Here is a 17,671-nt window from a genome sequence, read left to right as displayed (position 1 = left end):
ACCCAAATTTCCCCCAATATTGCCTGGATTTAACCGCCGGAATTCCCGGATTTTTCATGGCATTTAGCCCCAAAAATTCCTGCAATATTTCTCCAAAATTCCCGACATTTCCTCGGGATTTAAAACCCAAAATTCCTGGGATTTAATCCTTTCGAAATTCCCAACAATTCCCCAAAATTTTCCCTCCTGTTTTCCCCTCTTTTTTCCAATTCTTTTCTCCATTATTCCCTATTTTTCCTCTTATTTTCCCTAAAATTTTCCCCAATTTTTTCCCAATTTTTCCCTCCTAATTCCCCCATTTTCCCTCCTATTTTCCCCGTTTTTCCCCCATTTCCCCCCATTCTTTCTCATTTTTTCCCACCCCATTTTCCCTCCTATTTCCTCTAATATTTCCCGCATTCTTTCCCATTTTCCCCCATTATTTCCCCAATTTTCCCTCCTGTTTTCCTTCTTATTTTCCCTAATATTTCCCCCAATTTTCCTCCATTTTTTCCCCTAATATTTCCCCCAATTTTCGTCCACTTTTTCCCTAATATTTTTCCCTAATATTTTTCCCTAATATTTTCCCCTAATATTTTCCCCGTTTTCCCTCCTATTTCCCCCATTTTTCCCCCAATTTCCCCCCAATTTTCCCCATTTTTTCTATTTTTCCCTTCTCTCCCCCATTTTCCCTCCTATTTTCCTTCCTATTTTCCCCTAATATTTCCCCCAACTTTCCTCCATTTTTTCCCTAATATTTCCCCCAATTTTCCCCTAATATTTCCCCCAATTTTCCTCAATTTTTCCCTAATATTTCCCCCATTTTTCCCCTAATATTTCCCCCAATTTTCCTCCACTTTTCTCTAATATTTCCCCCAATTTTCCTCCATTTTTTCCCTGATATTTCCCCCAATATTTCCCCCAATTTTCCTCCACTTTTCTCTAATATTTCCCCCAATTTTCCTCCATTTTTTCCCTGATATTTCCCCCAATATTTCCCCCAATTTTCCTCCACTTTTCTCTAATATTTCCCCCAATTTTCCTCCATTTTTTCCCTGATATTTCCCCCAATATTTCCCCCAATTTTCCTCCATTTTTTCCCTGATATTTCCCCCACTTTTCCCCTAATATTTCCCCCAATTTTCCTCCATTCTTTCCCTAATATTTTCCCCACTTTTCCCCTAATATTTCCCCCGATTTTCCCCATTTCCCCCCCAATATTTCCCCCAACTTCCCCCTCCTATTTCCCCCATTTCACCCCTGGAATTCCCCCCCCAAACCCCGCCCCGTGCATCCCCATGGAATCCCAGTGCGATTACTCCATGTACTTCCCCGCCGTCCCCTTCCCTCCGCGGGAGTTTTTGGCGGGAGATTCCTCCGGTTACCGCGCGCTGCCGCGCCGCAACCACCTGTACCTGGGCGAGACCGTGCGCTTCCTGCTGGTGCTGCGCAAGAACGCCACAACCCCCGAAGGAACCCCGAAGGAACCCCCCGGAAGGAAGCGGAACCCGAAGGAACCCGAGAGAATCCCCGAGAGAATCCCCGAGAGAAACCCCGAGAGAATCCCCGAGGCAACTCCCGCCAACCCCGCGGCGATTCCCGCCAACCCCGACAGAAGCCCCGCCCACTCCAGCAGAAGCCCCGCCCCCTGCGGCGGCAATTTCCCGGGAAAAACGCCCTGGGCTCAGCTCGCCGCGTCGCTCTCGGCGCTCGCCACCGTCACCAGCGGCGACAGCCGGGCCCGCGAGGAGGAGGACACCGATCCCGGCAACAATCCCGGCGAATTCGGCAATTTCGGCGATGCCGAGGATTCCCGGGAGCCGCCGCCGCTCTTCCGGGAGTGCCGCGCGCTGCTCACGCACTCGCGGGGCAGCGCCGGCGCCGGGGTGAGCAGCGGAACCTTCTGGAATGGCGGGGTCCTTGGGGGTGGGGAGGTTCTGCTTTCCCTGGGATTTTCCCTTTTTTTTCCTAGGATTTTCCCGTTTTTTTCCTGGGTTTTCCCATTTTTTTCCTGGGTTTTCCCTTTTTTTTCCTGGGTTTTCCCATTTTTTCTTGGGTTTTTCCCATTTTTCCCAGTTTATTCCCCATTTTCCCCATTTTTTCCTGGTTTCCCCCATTTTTTCCTTGGTGTTTTCCCGTTTTTTCCCAATTTTTTCCTATTTTTCCTGGGTTTTTCCGATTTTTCTTTGGGTTTTTCCCATTTTTCCCCATTTTCCCACTTTTTTCCTGTTTTTTTCTTGGATTTTCCCATTTTTCCTTGGGGTTTTCCCTTTTTTCCTTGGATTTTCCCTTTTTTTCTTGGTTTTCCCCATTTTTCATGGGTTTTCCCCATTTTTCATTGGTTTTCCCCATTTTTCCTACGTTTTTTCTGTTTTTCCTGGTGTTTCCATTTTTTCTTGGGTTTTTCCCATTTTTCCCAATTTATTGCCCATTTTTTCCTGGTTTTCCCCATTTTTTCCTTGGTGTTTTCCCATTTTTCCCAATTTTTCCCATTTTTCCTGGGTTTTTCCTGGGTTTTTCCCACTTTCCTGGATTTTTCCTATTTTTCTTTGGGTTTTTCCCATTTTACCCCCATTTCCCCACTTTTTTCCCATTTTTTTCTTGGATTTTCCCATTTTTCCTTGAGATTTTCCTGGTTTTCCTTGGATTTTCAAATTTTTCCTTGGGTTTTCCCTTTTCTCCTTGGATTTCCCCCTTCTTTTCTTGGTTTTCCCCATTTTTCCTACATTTTTTCTGTTTTTCCTGGTGTTTCCCATTTTTTCTTGGGTTTTTCCCAATTTATTCCCCATTTTTTCTTGGGTTTTCCCATTTTTTCTTGGGTTTCCCCATTTTTCCCCCGTTTTTTCCCATTTTCCCCTTGCTTTTTCCCATTTCTTTTCAATTTTCCCGATTTTCCTCATTTTTCTATTTTTTCCCCATTTTTTCCCCTTTTTTCCCCATTTTTCCCAATTTCCCTGTTTTTCTCCCCATTTTCCCAGCTCCCTGTGGACGACCCCATCATCTCTCAGGACGAGCTCATTTCCCCATTGATTTTCCCCATTGATTTTCCCCATTTTTTCCCATTTTTTCCCTTTTTTTCCCCATTTTTTCCCTTTTTTCCCCATTTTTCCCAATTTCCCCGTTTTTCTCCCCATTTTCCCAGCTCCCCGTGGACGATCCCATCATCTCTCAGGACGAGCTCATTTCCCCATTGATTTTCCCCATTTTTTCCCATTTTTTCCCTTTTTTTCCCCATTTTTTCCCTTTTTTCCCCATTTTTCCCAATTTCCCCGTTTTTCTCCCCATTTTCCCAGCTCCCCGTGGACGATCCCATCATCTCTCAGGACGAGGTCATCTTCCCCCTCACCGTGGCCCTGGACCGGCTCCCGCCCGGCACCGCCAAGGCCAAGGTGGGGACATTTGGGGACATTTGGGGACATTTGGGGTGGGGACATTTGGGGACATTTGGGGACATTTTGGGGACATTTTGGGACATTTGGGACATTTGGGGACATTTGGGGGACATTTTGGGGACATTTGGGGACATTGGGGGACATTGGGGACATTGGGGGACATTGGGGACATTTTGGGGACATTTGGGGACATTTGGGGACATTTTGGGGACATTTGGGACATTTGGGGACATTTGGGGACTTTTGGGGACATTTGGGACATTTGGGGACATTTGGGGACTTTTGGGGACATTTGGGACATTTGGGGACATTGGGGGACATTGGGGACATTTTGGGGACATTTTGGGGACATTTGGGGACATTTGGGGACATTTGGGACATTTGGGGACACTGGGGACATTTGGGGACATTTGGGGACATTGGGGGACATTGCGGACATTTTGGGGACATTTTGGGGACATTTTGGGGACATTTGGGGACACTGGGGACATTTGGGGACATTGGGGACACTGGGGACATCTTGGGGACATTGGGAATGGGATGGGGAGGGACCTCGGGGACACTTTGGGACATTCTGGGGATGCTTGGGGGACATTGGGGACACTTTGGGGACATTGGGAATGGGATGGGGGGGACTATGGGGACACCTTGGGGACATCGAGGGTGTTGGGACACTTTGGGGACACCTTGGGGACAACTGGGAATGGGAGGGGCCTTGGGGACACTGGGACGGTCTGGAATGGGGTGGGGACAGCGCGGTGGCCTTGGGGACACTTTGGTGACGCCGTGGTGTCCCCTTGGTGTCCCCAGATCGTGGTGACCGTGTGGCAGCGGGACACGGAGCCCGCGGAGCTGCAGGAGGGGACAGGGACAGAGCCAGGCCAGGTGACAATGACAGGGCCAGGGCCAGGGGGGTACCTGAGGCTGCTCCAGGGCCGCGCCCCCGGCCAGGTGTTCCGGCAGCAGCACGGCGCCTTCAAGGCACAAGGTGAGGTCCCCAAGTGTCCCCAAAGTGTCACCTCCCCCATGGTGCCATCCCCAAGTGTCCCCTGAGTGTCCCCAAGTGTCCCCTCCCCTGTGGGTGCCACCCCCGGGTGTCCCCATGGAGCCTTCAAGGCACAAGGTGAGGTCCCCAAGTGTCCCCAAAGTGTCCCCAAGGTGTCACCTCCCCTCCTCTGGTGTCCCCAAGTGTCCCAAAGCCACCCCATCCCCTCAAGGACCACCAAGAATTGTCCCCAACCCCGACTTGGGGACGCTTTTGGTGCCACCAAGGCGGGGACAAGGCCCCTCGGCCCAGCCTGGTGGCCCTGGCTGGCTGTCCCCTGGTGTCCCCAAGTGTCCCCTGGTGTCCCCACAGTGTCCACGCTGCTGACGGTGCTGCCACCTCCCCGTGTCCGCTGCCGCCAGGTGACCGTGTCCGGCAAGTACCTGACCGTGCTCAAAGGTGACAGCTGGGGACACTGGGGACATCGGGGGGGTGGGGACATTGGGGACATTGGGAGGTTGGTGGGGTTTGGGGACATTTTGGGGACATTTTGGGGGGTTGGGGACAAAGGGGAGGACAAGGTGGGGGGCGGGGGAAAGGGAGGAGGGTCACCCCCAATGTCCCCAAGGTCCCCAATGCCCTGGATGTCCCAAATGCCCTGGATGTCCCCAATGTCCCCAATGTCCCCAATGCCCTGGATGTCCCCAATGCCCTGGATGTCCCCAATGTCCCCAATGATGTCCCCGTTGTCCCCAGTGCTGAACGGCTCGTCCCAGGAGGAGCTGTCCCTGTGGGATGTGCAGGTGTCCCCGATGTCCCCAATGTCCCCAATGTCCCAAATGTCCCCAGTGCTGAACGGCTCGTCCCAGGAGGAGCTGTCCCTGTGGGACGTGCAGGTGTCCCTGTTGTCCCCAATGTCCCCAATGATGTCCCCGTTGTCCCCAGTGCTCAATGGCAGCTCCCAGGAGGAGCTGTCCCTGTGGGACGTGCAGGTGTCCCCGATGTCCCCAATGTCCCCAATGATGTCCCCAATGATGTCCCCAATGTCCCCGTTGTCCCCAGTGCTGAACGGCTCGTCCCAGGAGGAGCTGTCCCTGTGGGACGTGCAGGTGTCCCCGATGTCCCCAATGTCCCCGATGTCCCCAATGTCCCCAATGCCCTGGATGTCCCCAATGTCCCCAATGTCCCCAATGTCCCCATTGTCCCCAGTGCTGAACGGCTCGTCCCAGGAGGAGCTGTCCCTGTGGGACGTGCAGGTGCTGCCCAATTTCAACGCCAGTTACCTGCCCGTGATGCCCGACGGCTCCGTGCTGCTCGTGGACGACGTCTGGTGAGCCTGGGGACACCTTGGGGACACTGGGGACAATGTGGGGGCACCTGGGACAGCTGGGACACCTTGGGGACAGCTGGGGACACTTTGGGGAGACCTCAGGGACAGTGTGGGAACCGTGGGGACAGTGTGGGGACAGTTTGGGAATGGGAGGGGACCTTGGGGACACCGTGAGGACCTTGGGGATGTGATGTGTCCCCTGTGGCCTTGGGGACAATGTGGAGACCTTGGGGACACCATGAGGACCTTGGGGACAATGCTGTGACCTTGGGGATGCCGTGACAACGTTGGGGACAACGTAGAGATCTTGGGGACAATGTGCCGATCCTGGGGACAATGTGGCGATCTTGGGGATGCCATGACAACCTTGGGGACACCATGGGGACCTTGGGGACAATGCTGTGACCTTGGGGACACTGTGGAGACCTTGGGGACACTGTGGAGACCTTGGGGACAATGTGGAGACCTTGGGGACAATGCTGTTACCTTGGCGACAATGTGGGGACCATGGGGACACCATGAGGACCTTGGGGACAATGCTGTGATCTTGGGGATGCCATGAGGACCTTGGGGACAATCTGGAGACCTTGGGGACCATGCTGTGGCCTTGGGGACAACGTGGAGACCTTGGGGACAACATGAGGACCATGAGAACCTTGGGAACGGGAGGGAACTTTGGGGACAATGTGGGGACACCATAAGGACCTTGGGGACAATGTGGGGACACCGTGAGGACCCTGGGGATGTGACACGTCCCCCGATGTCCCCTGAGTGTCACCGGTGTCCCCTGGCAGCCACCACTCCGGGGAGGTGCCCGTGGGCGCGTTCTGCCGCGTCCCCGGGTGCCACTCGGGGTGGCCGTGTCCCCTGAGCGCCCTGGAGGAGCAGAACTTCCTGTTCCAGCTGCAGGCGCCCGAGCGGCCGCCCCGCGACGCCAAGGAGGTGAGGGGACACCTGGGGACACCTGGGGACACCTGGGGACAGCCAGCCAGGGCCACCAGGCTGGGCCAAGGGGATCCCTCCTGTCCTGGTGGCACCAAAAGTGTCCCCACGTTGGGGTTGGGGACAATCTCTGTTGGTGTTTGGGGGGTTGGGGACACCTGGGGACACTTGGGGACAGCCAGCCAGGGCCACCAGGCTGGGCCAAGGGGCTTTGTCCCGCCTTGGTGGCACCAAAAGTGTCCCCAAGTTGAGTTTGGGGACAGTTCTTGGGGGTATCTGGGGGGTTGGGGACACTTGGGGACAGCCAGCCAAGGCCACCAATGTCCCTGGGCCAAGGGGCTTTGTCCCTCTTTGGTGGCACCAAACGTGTCCCCAGGTTGGGATTGGGGACAATCCCTGTTGGTATTTGGGGGGCTGGGGACACTGGGAGGTCTTGGGGACAATGATCGAGGGCCACCAACCCCATCCAAGCCCCCCAAGATGCCACCAACCCCCCTTGACCGCGCTGTCCCCGGGCTTGGTGACAATCCCCGTTGTCCCTGGTGGCCTTGGGGACGTTGGGGACGGGGAGGTGACACCACGGTGACAGCCACGTCCCCATGCAGGGCCTGGAGGTGCCGCTGGTGGCCGTGGTCCGGTGGTCAACGCCGAAGCTGCCGTTCACCAACAGCATCGTCACCCACTACCGGTGAGTGTCACCTCGGTGTCACCTCGGTGTCCCCAAGGCCACCAGAACCTCCCGTGGTGCCACCACCTCGTTGTCACCTCATTGTCACCTCATTGTCCCCGCGTCGTTCCATCCTCAGAACGTTCTTTGGCTCCTTTCTGGACTTTCCCACGATGCCACCACCGTGTCCCCATGATGTCCCCAAGCCCTCCAGACCCTCCTGGTGGCCCCTCCATGTGCCACCACCTCCTGTCCCATCAATGTCCCAGTGCCACCACATCCCCAGAGCTCTCTGGAGCTCCTTCAGAAGTGTCCCCGTGATGCCACCTCCATGTCCCCATGATGTCCCCAAGCTCTCCAGACCCTCGTGGTGGCCCAGAGCCACCTCTCCATGTGCCACCACCTCATTGTCCCAGTGCCACCACATCCCCAGAGCTCTCCATAGCTCCTTCAGAAGTGTCCCCAGATGCCACCTCCATGTCCCTGATGTCCCCATGATGTGCCCAAGCTCTCCAGACCCTCCTGGTGGCCCGCCACCTCTCCATGTGCCACCACCTCATTGTCCCAGTGCCACCACATCCCCAGAGCTCTCCATAGCTCCTTCAGAAGTGTCCCCATGATGCCACCTCCATGTCCCTGATGTCCCCATGATGTGCCCAAGCTCTCCAGACCCTCCTGGTGGCCCAGAGCCACCTCTCCATGTGCCACCACCTCATTGTCCCAGTGCCACCACATCCCCAGAGCTCTCTGGGTCTTCTCTGGGGTTGTCCCGTGATGCCACCACCATGTCCCTGATCTCCCCACGATGTCCCCAAGCTCTCCAGACCCTCCTGGTGGCCCCTCCATGTGCCACCACCTCCTGTCCCATCAATGTCCCCTCATTGTCCCAGTGCCACCACATCCCCAGAGCTCTCTGGGGCTCCTGCAGAGGTGTCCCCGTGATGCCACCTCCATGTCCCCTGATGTCCCCATGATGTCCCCTCAGGCTGCCGAGCATCCGCCTGGAGCGGCCGCGCTTCGTCATGACGGCCACGTGCGAGTCGCCCGTGGTGGCCCTGCAGCGCTTCACGGTCACCTACACCCTGCTCAACGACCTGCAGGACTTCCTGGCCGTCCGGCTGGTCTGGACACCCGAGGCCACCGCCGGTGGGGACACTGGGGACACCTGGGGACATCGGGGACACTGGGGACAGCGGGGACATTTGGGACCTGCAGGACTTGCTGGCCGTCCGGCTGGTCTGGACACCTGAGGCCGCTGGTGGGGACATTGGAGACACTTGGGGACACTGGGGACATTGAGGGGATTGAGGATGTTGGGGACACTTGGGGACATCGAGAGATGTTGGGGACATTGAGAGGATTGGGGACACTGGGGACATTGGGGGTGTTGGGGGGATTGGGGACATTTGGGATATTGGGGACATTGGGGGGACATTGGGGACATTTGGGGACATCGGGGACATTGGGGCGATCTGGGGACATCGGGGACATTGGGGACATCGGGGACATTTGGGGGCATTGGGGACATTTGGGACATTGGGAGTTTGGGGACATTGCTGGGGAACCCAAAAGCCCCAAAAACGCTCCAAAAAAAAAAGTCGAAAAACTCCCAAAAAATGCTCTAAAAAATCCCCCAAAAAACCCAAAAAAATCCCCCAAAATTCCCCAAACGCCCCAAGACTTCTGGAATTTTCCTGAATTTCCCGGAACCTTCTGGAATTGCAGGAAAATCCCGCGGCTCCCTGGACTCCGTGGTTTGCCACACGCCGCTGACCAACCTGGGCTACTCGCGCAAGGGCAGCGCCCGAACCTTCCGTGTGGCCTTCCAGGCGCTGCGGGCCGGGCTCTTCGAGGTCAGTGCCACCCCCTGTGCCACCCCCGGTGTCACCTGTGTCACCCTCAGTGCCACCTGTGCCACCCCTGTCCCCGTTATCCCCATCGTTATCCCATTCCCAGTGTTCCCAGTATCCCCATTCCAGGCGCTGCGGGCCGGGCTCTTCGAGGTCAGTGCCGCCTGTGCCACCCCCGGTGTCACCTGTGCCATCCTCAGTGTCACCCGTGCCACCCTCAGTGCCACCAGTGCCACCCCTGTCCCCATTATCCCCATCGTTATCCCATTCCCAGTGTTCCCAGTATGCCCAGTATCCCCATTCCAATTCATTCCCAGTGCTCCCAGTGTCACCAGTGCCACCATTGTCACCTCCCAGTGCCACCCAGTGTCCCCAAAACCCCATCCCAGTAACTCCCAGTGCCTCCCAGTCCATCCCAGTGCTGCCAAAACTCCCTGCTAGTCAGTGCCGGTAACTCCCAGTGCCCCAAAAACTCCCTTCCAGTCCCTCCCAGTTTCCCCAAATGCCTCTCCCAGTAACTCCCAGTCCCTCCCAGTGCCCCAAGTACCCCCCAAACCCCCATCCCAGTCCCTCCCAGTGCCCCAAAGCTCCCGCAAAGCTCCCTCCCAGTGTGTCCCAGTCGCTCCCAGTCCCTCCCAGTGTGTCCCAGTGTGTCCCAGTCGCTCCCAGTCCCTCCCAGTGTGTCCCAGTGTGTCCCAGTAACTCGCAGCGTGTCCCAGTGTGTCCCAGCGTGTCCCAGTAACCGGCAGCGTGTCCCAGTCCCTCCCAGTCCCTCCCAGTCCCTCCCAGTCCCTCCCAGTGTGTCCCAGTGTGTCCCAGTGTGTCCCAGTCCCTCCCAGTGTGTCCCAGCGTGTCCCAGTGTGTCCCAGTGTGTCCCAGTGTGTCCCAGTCCCTCCCAGTGTGTCCCAGTGTGTCCCAGCCCTCCCAGCGTGTCCCAGTTGCTCCCAGTTGCTCTCAGTCCCTCCCAGTGTGTCCCAGTGTGTCCCAGTCCCTCCCAGCGTGTCCCAGCGTGTCCCAGTTGCTCCCAGTTGCTCTCAGTCCCTCCCAGTGTGTCCCAGTGTGTCCCAGTCCCTCCCAGCGTGTCCCAGCGTGTCCCAGTTGCTCCCAGTTGCTCTCAGTCCCTCCCAGCGTGTCCCAGTGTGTCCCAGTAACTCGCAGTGTGTCCCAGTGTGTCCCAGTGTGTCCCAGCGTGTCCCAGTAACCGGCAGCGTGTCCCAGTGTGTCCCAGTCCCTCCCAGTCCCTCCCAGTGTGTCCCAGTGTGTCCCAGTGTGTCCCAGTGTGTCCCAGTCCCTCCCAGTGTGTCCCAGTGTGTCCCAGCGTGTCCCAGCGTGTCCCAGTTGCTCCCAGTTGCTCTCAGTCCCTCCCAGCGTGTCCCAGTGTGTCCCAGTGTGTCCCAGTGTCCGCGCGTGTCCCAGTTGTGCTCTACCTCCCAGCGTGTCCCAGTGTGTCCCAGCGTGTCCCAGCGTGTCCCAGTAGCTCTCAGCCTCCAGGTGTCCCAGTGTGTCCCAGTGTGCCCAGTGTGCCCAGTTACGCCGCCCAGTTGCCCAGTTGCTCTCAGTCCCTCCCAGCGTGTCCCAGCGTGTCCCAGTGTGTCCCAGTGTGTCCCAGCGTGTCCCAGCGTGTCCCAGTAACCGGCAGCGCGTCGCAGCTGTCGCAGCACATGAAGCTGAAGCTGCAGTTCACGGCCAGCGTGAGCAGCGCCCGAGGCCTTCCGCGAAGAGCAGCCCCAGCTCCCGCGCCCCGCCGCTCGTGCGCCGGCCTGGGCGCCGCCCCCACCTCGCACCAGCAGCCGGCGCGCAGCCACCTCATGAGGTACTGGGGGCACTGGGGGGCACTGGGGGGCACTGGGAGGCACTGGGATGAGGATTTGGGGGTACTGGGAGGGACTGGGATGAGGATTTGGGGGTACTGGGAAGGACTGGGAGGGACTGGGGGGGACTGGGAGTTACTGGGATGAGGATTTGGGGGTACTGGGAGGGACTGGGAGGGAGTTTGGGGGCACTGGGAGTTACTGGGATGAGGATTTGGGGGTACTGGGAGGGACTGGGAGGGAGTTTGGGGGCACTGGGAGTTACTGGGATGAGGATTTGGGGCACTGGGAGGGACTGGGATGAGGTTTGGGGGTACTGGGAAGGACTGGGAGGGACTGGGGGGGACTGGGATGAGGATTTGGGGCACTGGGAGGGACTGGGATGAGGATTTGGGGCACTGGGAGGGACTGGGAGGGAGTTTTGAGGCACTGGGAGGCACTGGGATGAGGATTTGGGGGTACTGGGAGGGACTGGGATGAGGATTTGGGGGTACTGGGAGGGACTGGGAGGGGGTTTGGGGGCACTGGGATTTACTGGGATGAGGATTTGGGGCACTGGGAGGGACTGGGATGGGATTTTGGGGCGCTGGGAGGGGGCTTGGAGCAACTGGGATAAGGTTTTGGGGTACTGGGGGGTACTGGGAGGGGACTGGGAGGGACTGGGAGGGTGATTTGGGGTAACTGGGAGGGGACTGGGATGTGATAAAGGGATACTGGGGACACTGGGGGTGACACAGGGAGCTGCCACCGCTGCCTTGGGTGACATAGGGACACTGTAGGTGACACAGGTGACAGGGAGGTGACACTGATGTCCCTGTCCCAAGGTCCGGCAGCGTGATGGAGCGCAGGGCCGTCACCCTGGGGTGACACTGGGGGTGACACGGGGACACTGTAGGTGACACAGGTGACACTGAGGTGACACAGGGACGCTGTAGGTCACACAGGGACGCTGTGGACACAGGTGACACAGGTGACATTGCTGTCCCCAGGTCCGGCAGTCCGGGTACACAGACAGGTCACAGGTGACACAGGAATTGGTGTCCCCAGCAGCGTGATGGAGCGCAGGGCCATCACCGGGTGAACTGGGGCACAGGTACACTGAGGTACACAGGGATGTAGGTGGTGACACAGGTGACATTGCTGTCCCCAGCGCACCCGTAGTCACCCTGGGGTGACACTGGGGGTGACACGGGGACACTGTAGGTGACACAGGTGACACTGAGGTGACACAGGGACGCTGTAGGTCACACAGGGACGCTGTAGGTGACACAGGTGACATTGGTGTCCCCAGGTCCGGCAGCGTCATGGAGCGCAGGGCCATCACGCCCCCCGTGGGGTCCCCCGTGGGCCGCCCCCTGTACCTGCCCGCGGGTGACAAAGCCGTGCTGGCCCTGGACAAGATCGCCAAGAGGGAGTGCAAGGTGCTCGTGGTGCCACCCGTCAAGTGACAGCCTGGGGACAACGGGGGGACAGCGTGGGGACAACATGGGGACAATGGGGGACAGCTTGGGGACAGCGTGGGGACACCACCGGGACAGTGGGGACAGTGCTGGGACCTTGGGGACATCGTGGGGACACTTCTGGGACAGAACTGGGGTGGCATGGATGGCACTGGGGACAGTTTGGGGACAGCGCTGGGACCTTGGGGACATTGTGGGGACATTGCCAGAGTGGCAGGGACGGCTCTGCGACACTGGGGACAGGGGGACATTGGGGACAGGGACTGAGGGGACAGGGCCACCCCCAGTGCCACCTTCAGGACCTTGGGGACATTGGGGACAGGGCCACCCCCGGTGTCCCCAGTGTGCCAGGGACAGGGACCAAGGGGACAGAGCCATCTCCAGCTTGGGGACACTCTGGGGACATTGGGGACAATGGGGGGGGGGTCGCTGCCACTGCCACGTGCCATGGAGGGGACCTTGGGGACACCTTGGGGACACTTTGGGGACACAGCCTGGAGCCGTGCCCGCGTTTTGGGGGATTTTGGGGACATTTGGGGACATCGGGGAAGTGTCCCCGAGCCAAAGTGGGGGAGGGGAGGGGCCTGCAGTGCCACCCCCGGGTTGGGGACATTGGGGACAAGGGTGGCACCTCTGTCCCTGTTATTTATTGCCAATAAAGAGACCTGGATGTCACCTGGTGTCACCTGGAGGGTCTGGATGTCACCCGAATGTCACCTGATGCCACCCGGGTGTCCCCACGGAGGTCACAAAGCACCGGAGCCGCCCTCGGACGCCGTTTATTGTCCCCACGGAGGGGGGGATTTGGGGACACTTTGGGGACAGCAGGAGGGGGGGACGCGGCCGCGGTGCCACCTCCTCTGGGGACGCTTTGGGGACGCTTTGGGGACATTCCTCACACGGCCACCGGCTCCTGGACGTGGTGGTGGCGCTTGACCACGAAGAGTTTCTGTCCCGAGACGGTGACGAGGAGGGAGTGCTCGCCAAACACCACTGGGGACAGTGGGGACAATGGGGACAGGGCCATCCCTGGTGTCCCCAATGTCCCCAGAGCCACCCTCGGTGTCCCCAATGTCCCCAGGGCCACCAGGGGCAGTGACAGGCAGGGAGTGCTCGCCAAACACCACTGGGGACAATGGGGACAGGGCCAACCCCAGTGGGGACACTTGGGGACATTTTGGTCCTTTGAGACCATTTTGGGGCCATTCAAGAAGATTCAGGGACATTTTGGAATCAGTTTGGGGCCTTTGGGGCAATTTGGGGACATTTTGGGGACATTCAGAGCTGGTTTGGGTCATTTTGGGGCCATCTGAGTCCATCTGGAGACTTTCGGGGCCATTTTGAGCCCTTTGGAGCTACTTTGGGGACACTCAGGGCTATTTTGGGGCCATTTTGGGTTCATTTTGGGCGGTTTTGGGGCTGTTCCTCACCCAAAGGGCAGCTCATGGCTGCAGGGCCATTTAGGGACATTTTGGGTTAATTTTGGGGCCATTTTGGGCGGTTTTGGGGCCGTTGCTCACCCGAAGGGCGGCTCGTGGCCATGGGGCCATTTTGGGTTCATTTTGGGTTCATTTTGAGCAGTTTTGGGGCAGTTTTGGGGCGGTTCCTCACCCGAGAGGCGGCGGAAGGGTGGCTCGTGGCCATGGGGCTATTTTGGGTTCATTTTGGGGTAATTTGGGGCGGTTTTGGGGCGGTTTTGGGCCCATTCCTCACCCGAGAGGCAGCAGAAGGGCGGCTCGTGGCCATGGGGCTATTTTGGGTTCATTTTGGGGTCATTTTGAGCAGTTTTGGGGCAGTTTTGGGGCCGTTCCTCACCCGAGAGGCAGCGGAAGGGCGGCTCGTGGCCATGGGGCTATTTTGGGGTATTTTGGGGTAATTTGGGGGCGGTTTTGGGGCGGTTCCTCACCCGAGAGGCGGCGGAAGGGCGGCTCGTGGCCATGGGGCTATTTTGGGTTCATTTTGGGGTATTTGGGGCGGTTTTGGGGCGGTTCCTCACCCGAGAGGCGGCGGAAGGGCGGCTCGTGGCCATGGGGCCATTTTGGGGTAATTTGGGGCGGTTTTGGGGCTGTTGCTCACCCAAGGGCGGCGGAAGGGCGGCTCGTGGCCGTGGGGCTATTTTGGGTTCATTTTGGGGTAATTTGGGGCGGTTTTGGGGCAGTTCCTCACCCGAGAGGCGGCAGAAGGGCGGCTCGTGGCCATGGGGCTATTTTGGGGTAATTTGGGGCGGTTTTGGGGCGGTTTTGGGGCGGTTCCTCACCCGAGAGGCGGCGGAAGGGTGGCTCGTGGCCATGGGACTATTTTGGGGTAATTTGGGGTAATTTGGGGCGGTTTTGGGCCCGTTTCTCACCCGAGAGGCGGCGGAAGGGCGGCTCGTGGCCATGGGGCTATTTTGGGGTAATTTGGGGCGGTTTTGGGGCGGTTTTTCTTTTTCAGCGACGGGCCGAAGGGCGTGTGTGCCGGCCATGGGGCTATTTTGGGGTAATTTGGGGCGGTTTTGGGGCGGTTTTGGGCCGTTTCTCACCCGAGAGGCGGCGGAAGGGCGGCTCGTGGCCATGGGGCTATTTTGGGGTAATTTGGGGCGGTTTTGGGGCGGTTTGGGCCCGTTTCTCACCCGAGAGGCGGCGGAAGGGCGGCTCGTGGCCATGGGGCTATTTTGGGGTAATTTGGGGCGGTTTTGGGGCGGTTTTGGGCCCGTTTCTCACCCGAGAGGCGGCGGAAGGGCGGCTCGTGGCCGCGGGGCAGGCGCAGCCCCAGGGCCGTGGCCACCAGGCCCTGCAGCACCGTGGCCGTGTGCTCGTCGTTCTCCAGGTCCCCCGAGGACTGCGGAGGCAAAAATTCCACATCTGGGGAACCCCAAAATGTCTGGGAATTCTTAGGGGGGAAACCCCAAAAAAATTGGGGGAGCCCAGAGGGAAAAATCCCCAAAAAACCGCGCCAAAACGCAGCAAAATCACCCCAAAAAATGAACCAAGAACCCCCCCAAAAGCACCTGGAAACCCCCAAAAACTCCCCAAATTTTTGAGGATCCCAAAAAATTTTTTGGGAATTCCCAGAGGAAGATCCCCAAAAAAATTGGGGGAGCCCAGGAAAAATTTCCCCCCCCCAAAAAAATCCCCAAAAACGGCACCAAAGGGAGGGAAAAATCCCCAAAAACGGCACCAAAACGCAGCAAAATCGCCCCAAAAATGACCCGAGAACCCCCCAAAAATTCCCAAAATTCTTAGGGATCCCAAAACATTTTTTTGGGAATTCTCGGGAGAAGATCCAAAAAAACTTTGGAGGAGCCTGGAGGGGAAAAACCCCCAACAAACGGCACCAAAACGCAGCAAAATCGCCCCAAAACCACCCGGGAACCCCCAAGTTTTAGGGACCCCTCCCCAAATTTAGGAACCCCATAAAAAGAACCTCCCCCCCCCAAATTTTTCTGCTCCCCCTCCCCCAGTTTTTGGGGACCCCTCCCCAGTTTTTTCCCTCATTTTTTTGGGTTCTCCCTCCCCCAGTTTTTTAGGGACCCCTCCCCCCAATTTTTCCTCCCTCCTCCCCCGTTTTTCCCCCCAAATTTTGGGTGCCCCTCCCCCAATTTCTGGATCTCCCTCCCCCCATTTTCCCCCCATTTTTAGGGACCCCCGCCCCAATTTTTTCCCCCCATTTTTGGATCCCCCCCCTTCCCCAATTTTTGGGGACACCTCCCCTCAATTTCTCCACACCCCCCCATTTTTTCCCCCACATTTTTAGGGACCCCTCCCCAGGTTTTAGGGACTCCTCCCCCAAAATTTTTGGTGACCCCAATTTCGGGTTCCCCCTCCCCAAATTCTCCCCCTGCCCCTCACCGCCAGCACGGCGCCGTCGCTGATAACAAGGTACCCGGCCTGGGCCGGCACCCGCTCCAGCCCCTGCGTCAGCGCCGCCGTCTGCGACCAGCACAAACCAGTATAAACCAGTACAGACCAGTACGGACCAGTATAAACCAGTACAGACCAGTACAGACCAGTATAAACCAGTACAGACCAGTATAAACCAATACAGAGCGCTACAGACCACTATAAACCAGTATGGGCTGGTTTAGGCCAGTGACGTCACAGGGGGCACCCCCACCAGTGACCCTCAGGACCCGCTCCAGTATAAACCAGTATAAACCAGTATAAAGCAATACGGGCCGGTGGCATCCCAGTAAGCACCGGTAACACCCAGAGCCTCCCCCCAGTGACCCCCAGGCCCCCCAGTCCATCCCAGTCCATCCCAGTCCATCCCAGTCCATCCCAGTCCCTCCCAGTCTCTCCCAGTTCTCACCATAGCGACGCTCCCGCTTCCTGTTCTGGTCACGTGAACCCGCCCTCAGTGCCCGCCCCGCTCCTTCATTGGTTCGGAGCTTCACTCGTCACCGACGCGCCCACCAATCACAGCAAGCTTCGGGATCACGTGACTGAACTTTATGGTTCAGCGGACCGGAAGTGGCGCTCAGTCCTCCAGCGCCCGTTTCTATGGTTTCCGCCATGAAACCGGAAGTTCCGCTCATTCCTCCACCTCTCGCTGGTTCTTCCGCACACCCGGAAGTGACGCTCAGTCCTCCAGCGCCCATCTCTGTCGTCCCTCAGTCCTCCAGCTCCGCCCCCGCGCTCCCGAAATTCCCAAATTTGGGCAAACCGGCCCAAAAGGGCTTCAAAAAATGGGAATCTCCCTCCCCCCTGCCCTGGGCAGCCCCTGGCACGCTGGTGGCCACCGCCATGACGGGCACAAGGCCCGAGGTGAGCACTCCATGGCGGCCACGCCCATTCTACGGGTAGCCACGCCCATCCCCACGGTAGACACTCCCATCCCCACACAAACCACGCCCACCCCCACGATGCCCATTCCCACTAACCACGCCCACCCCCACAGAAGCCACACCCACCCCATGTGAGCCACACTCACTCTGGAATCAGCCACGCCCACTCCCACACTAGCCACACCCATATCCATGGCAGCCCCACCCACTCATACAGAAGCCACGCCCACCCCGTGGTAACCACGCCCATCCCAACACTAGCCACGCCCACTCCGAGTAGTCACACCCATGCTGGCAGTAGCCACGCCCACCCCACGTTAACCACGCCCATCCCCGTGATAGCCACGCCCACCCGCACAACAGCCACACCCACCCAACAGTAGCCACGCCCACACACGTTAAACACCCCCCTTTCCATCGGTGGGCGTGGCCATGGCGTAGGCAGGGGGCGTGGCCAGGGCCGTTTCCGGGGTTTATTCGTTCGCTGCCG

The 17,671-nt window shown here is 58.3% G+C and overlaps 2 protein-coding genes across 2 annotated transcripts; one reads left to right on the top strand and one right to left on the bottom strand.

The window, feature by feature from the left end:
* The first annotated feature begins 1,191 nt into the window (after positions 1 to 1,191).
* On the top strand, positions 1,192 to 13,079 carry MAP11 (microtubule associated protein 11). The gene is made up of 11 exons (XM_030970569.1): positions 1,192 to 1,865; positions 3,273 to 3,368; positions 4,182 to 4,359; positions 4,729 to 4,815; positions 5,566 to 5,686; positions 6,481 to 6,628; positions 7,234 to 7,316; positions 8,281 to 8,441; positions 9,021 to 9,148; positions 10,795 to 10,958; positions 12,248 to 13,079. Exons 1-11 carry the CDS (start codon positions 1,278 to 1,280, stop codon positions 12,402 to 12,404), a joined length of 1,911 nt encoding a protein of 636 aa, XP_030826429.1. The 5' UTR covers positions 1,192 to 1,277; the 3' UTR covers positions 12,405 to 13,079.
* LAMTOR4 (late endosomal/lysosomal adaptor, MAPK and MTOR activator 4) lies at positions 13,047 to 16,780 on the bottom strand. The gene is made up of 4 exons (XM_030970570.1): positions 16,707 to 16,780; positions 16,247 to 16,327; positions 15,119 to 15,236; positions 13,047 to 13,409 (listed from the first exon to the last, which is right to left on the bottom strand). Exons 1-4 carry the CDS (start codon positions 16,707 to 16,709, stop codon positions 13,312 to 13,314), a joined length of 300 nt encoding a protein of 99 aa, XP_030826430.1. The 5' UTR covers positions 16,710 to 16,780; the 3' UTR covers positions 13,047 to 13,311.
* Between the last annotated feature and the right edge of the window lie 891 nt (positions 16,781 to 17,671).

The sequence above is a fragment of the Camarhynchus parvulus genome, unplaced genomic scaffold (genome assembly GCF_901933205.1).
Source record: "Camarhynchus parvulus unplaced genomic scaffold, STF_HiC, whole genome shotgun sequence".
Lineage (NCBI taxonomy): Eukaryota > Metazoa > Chordata > Aves > Passeriformes > Thraupidae > Camarhynchus > Camarhynchus parvulus.
Note: the sequence above shows the minus strand (reverse complement) of the source record. Positions and strands in the feature narration are given on the sequence as shown.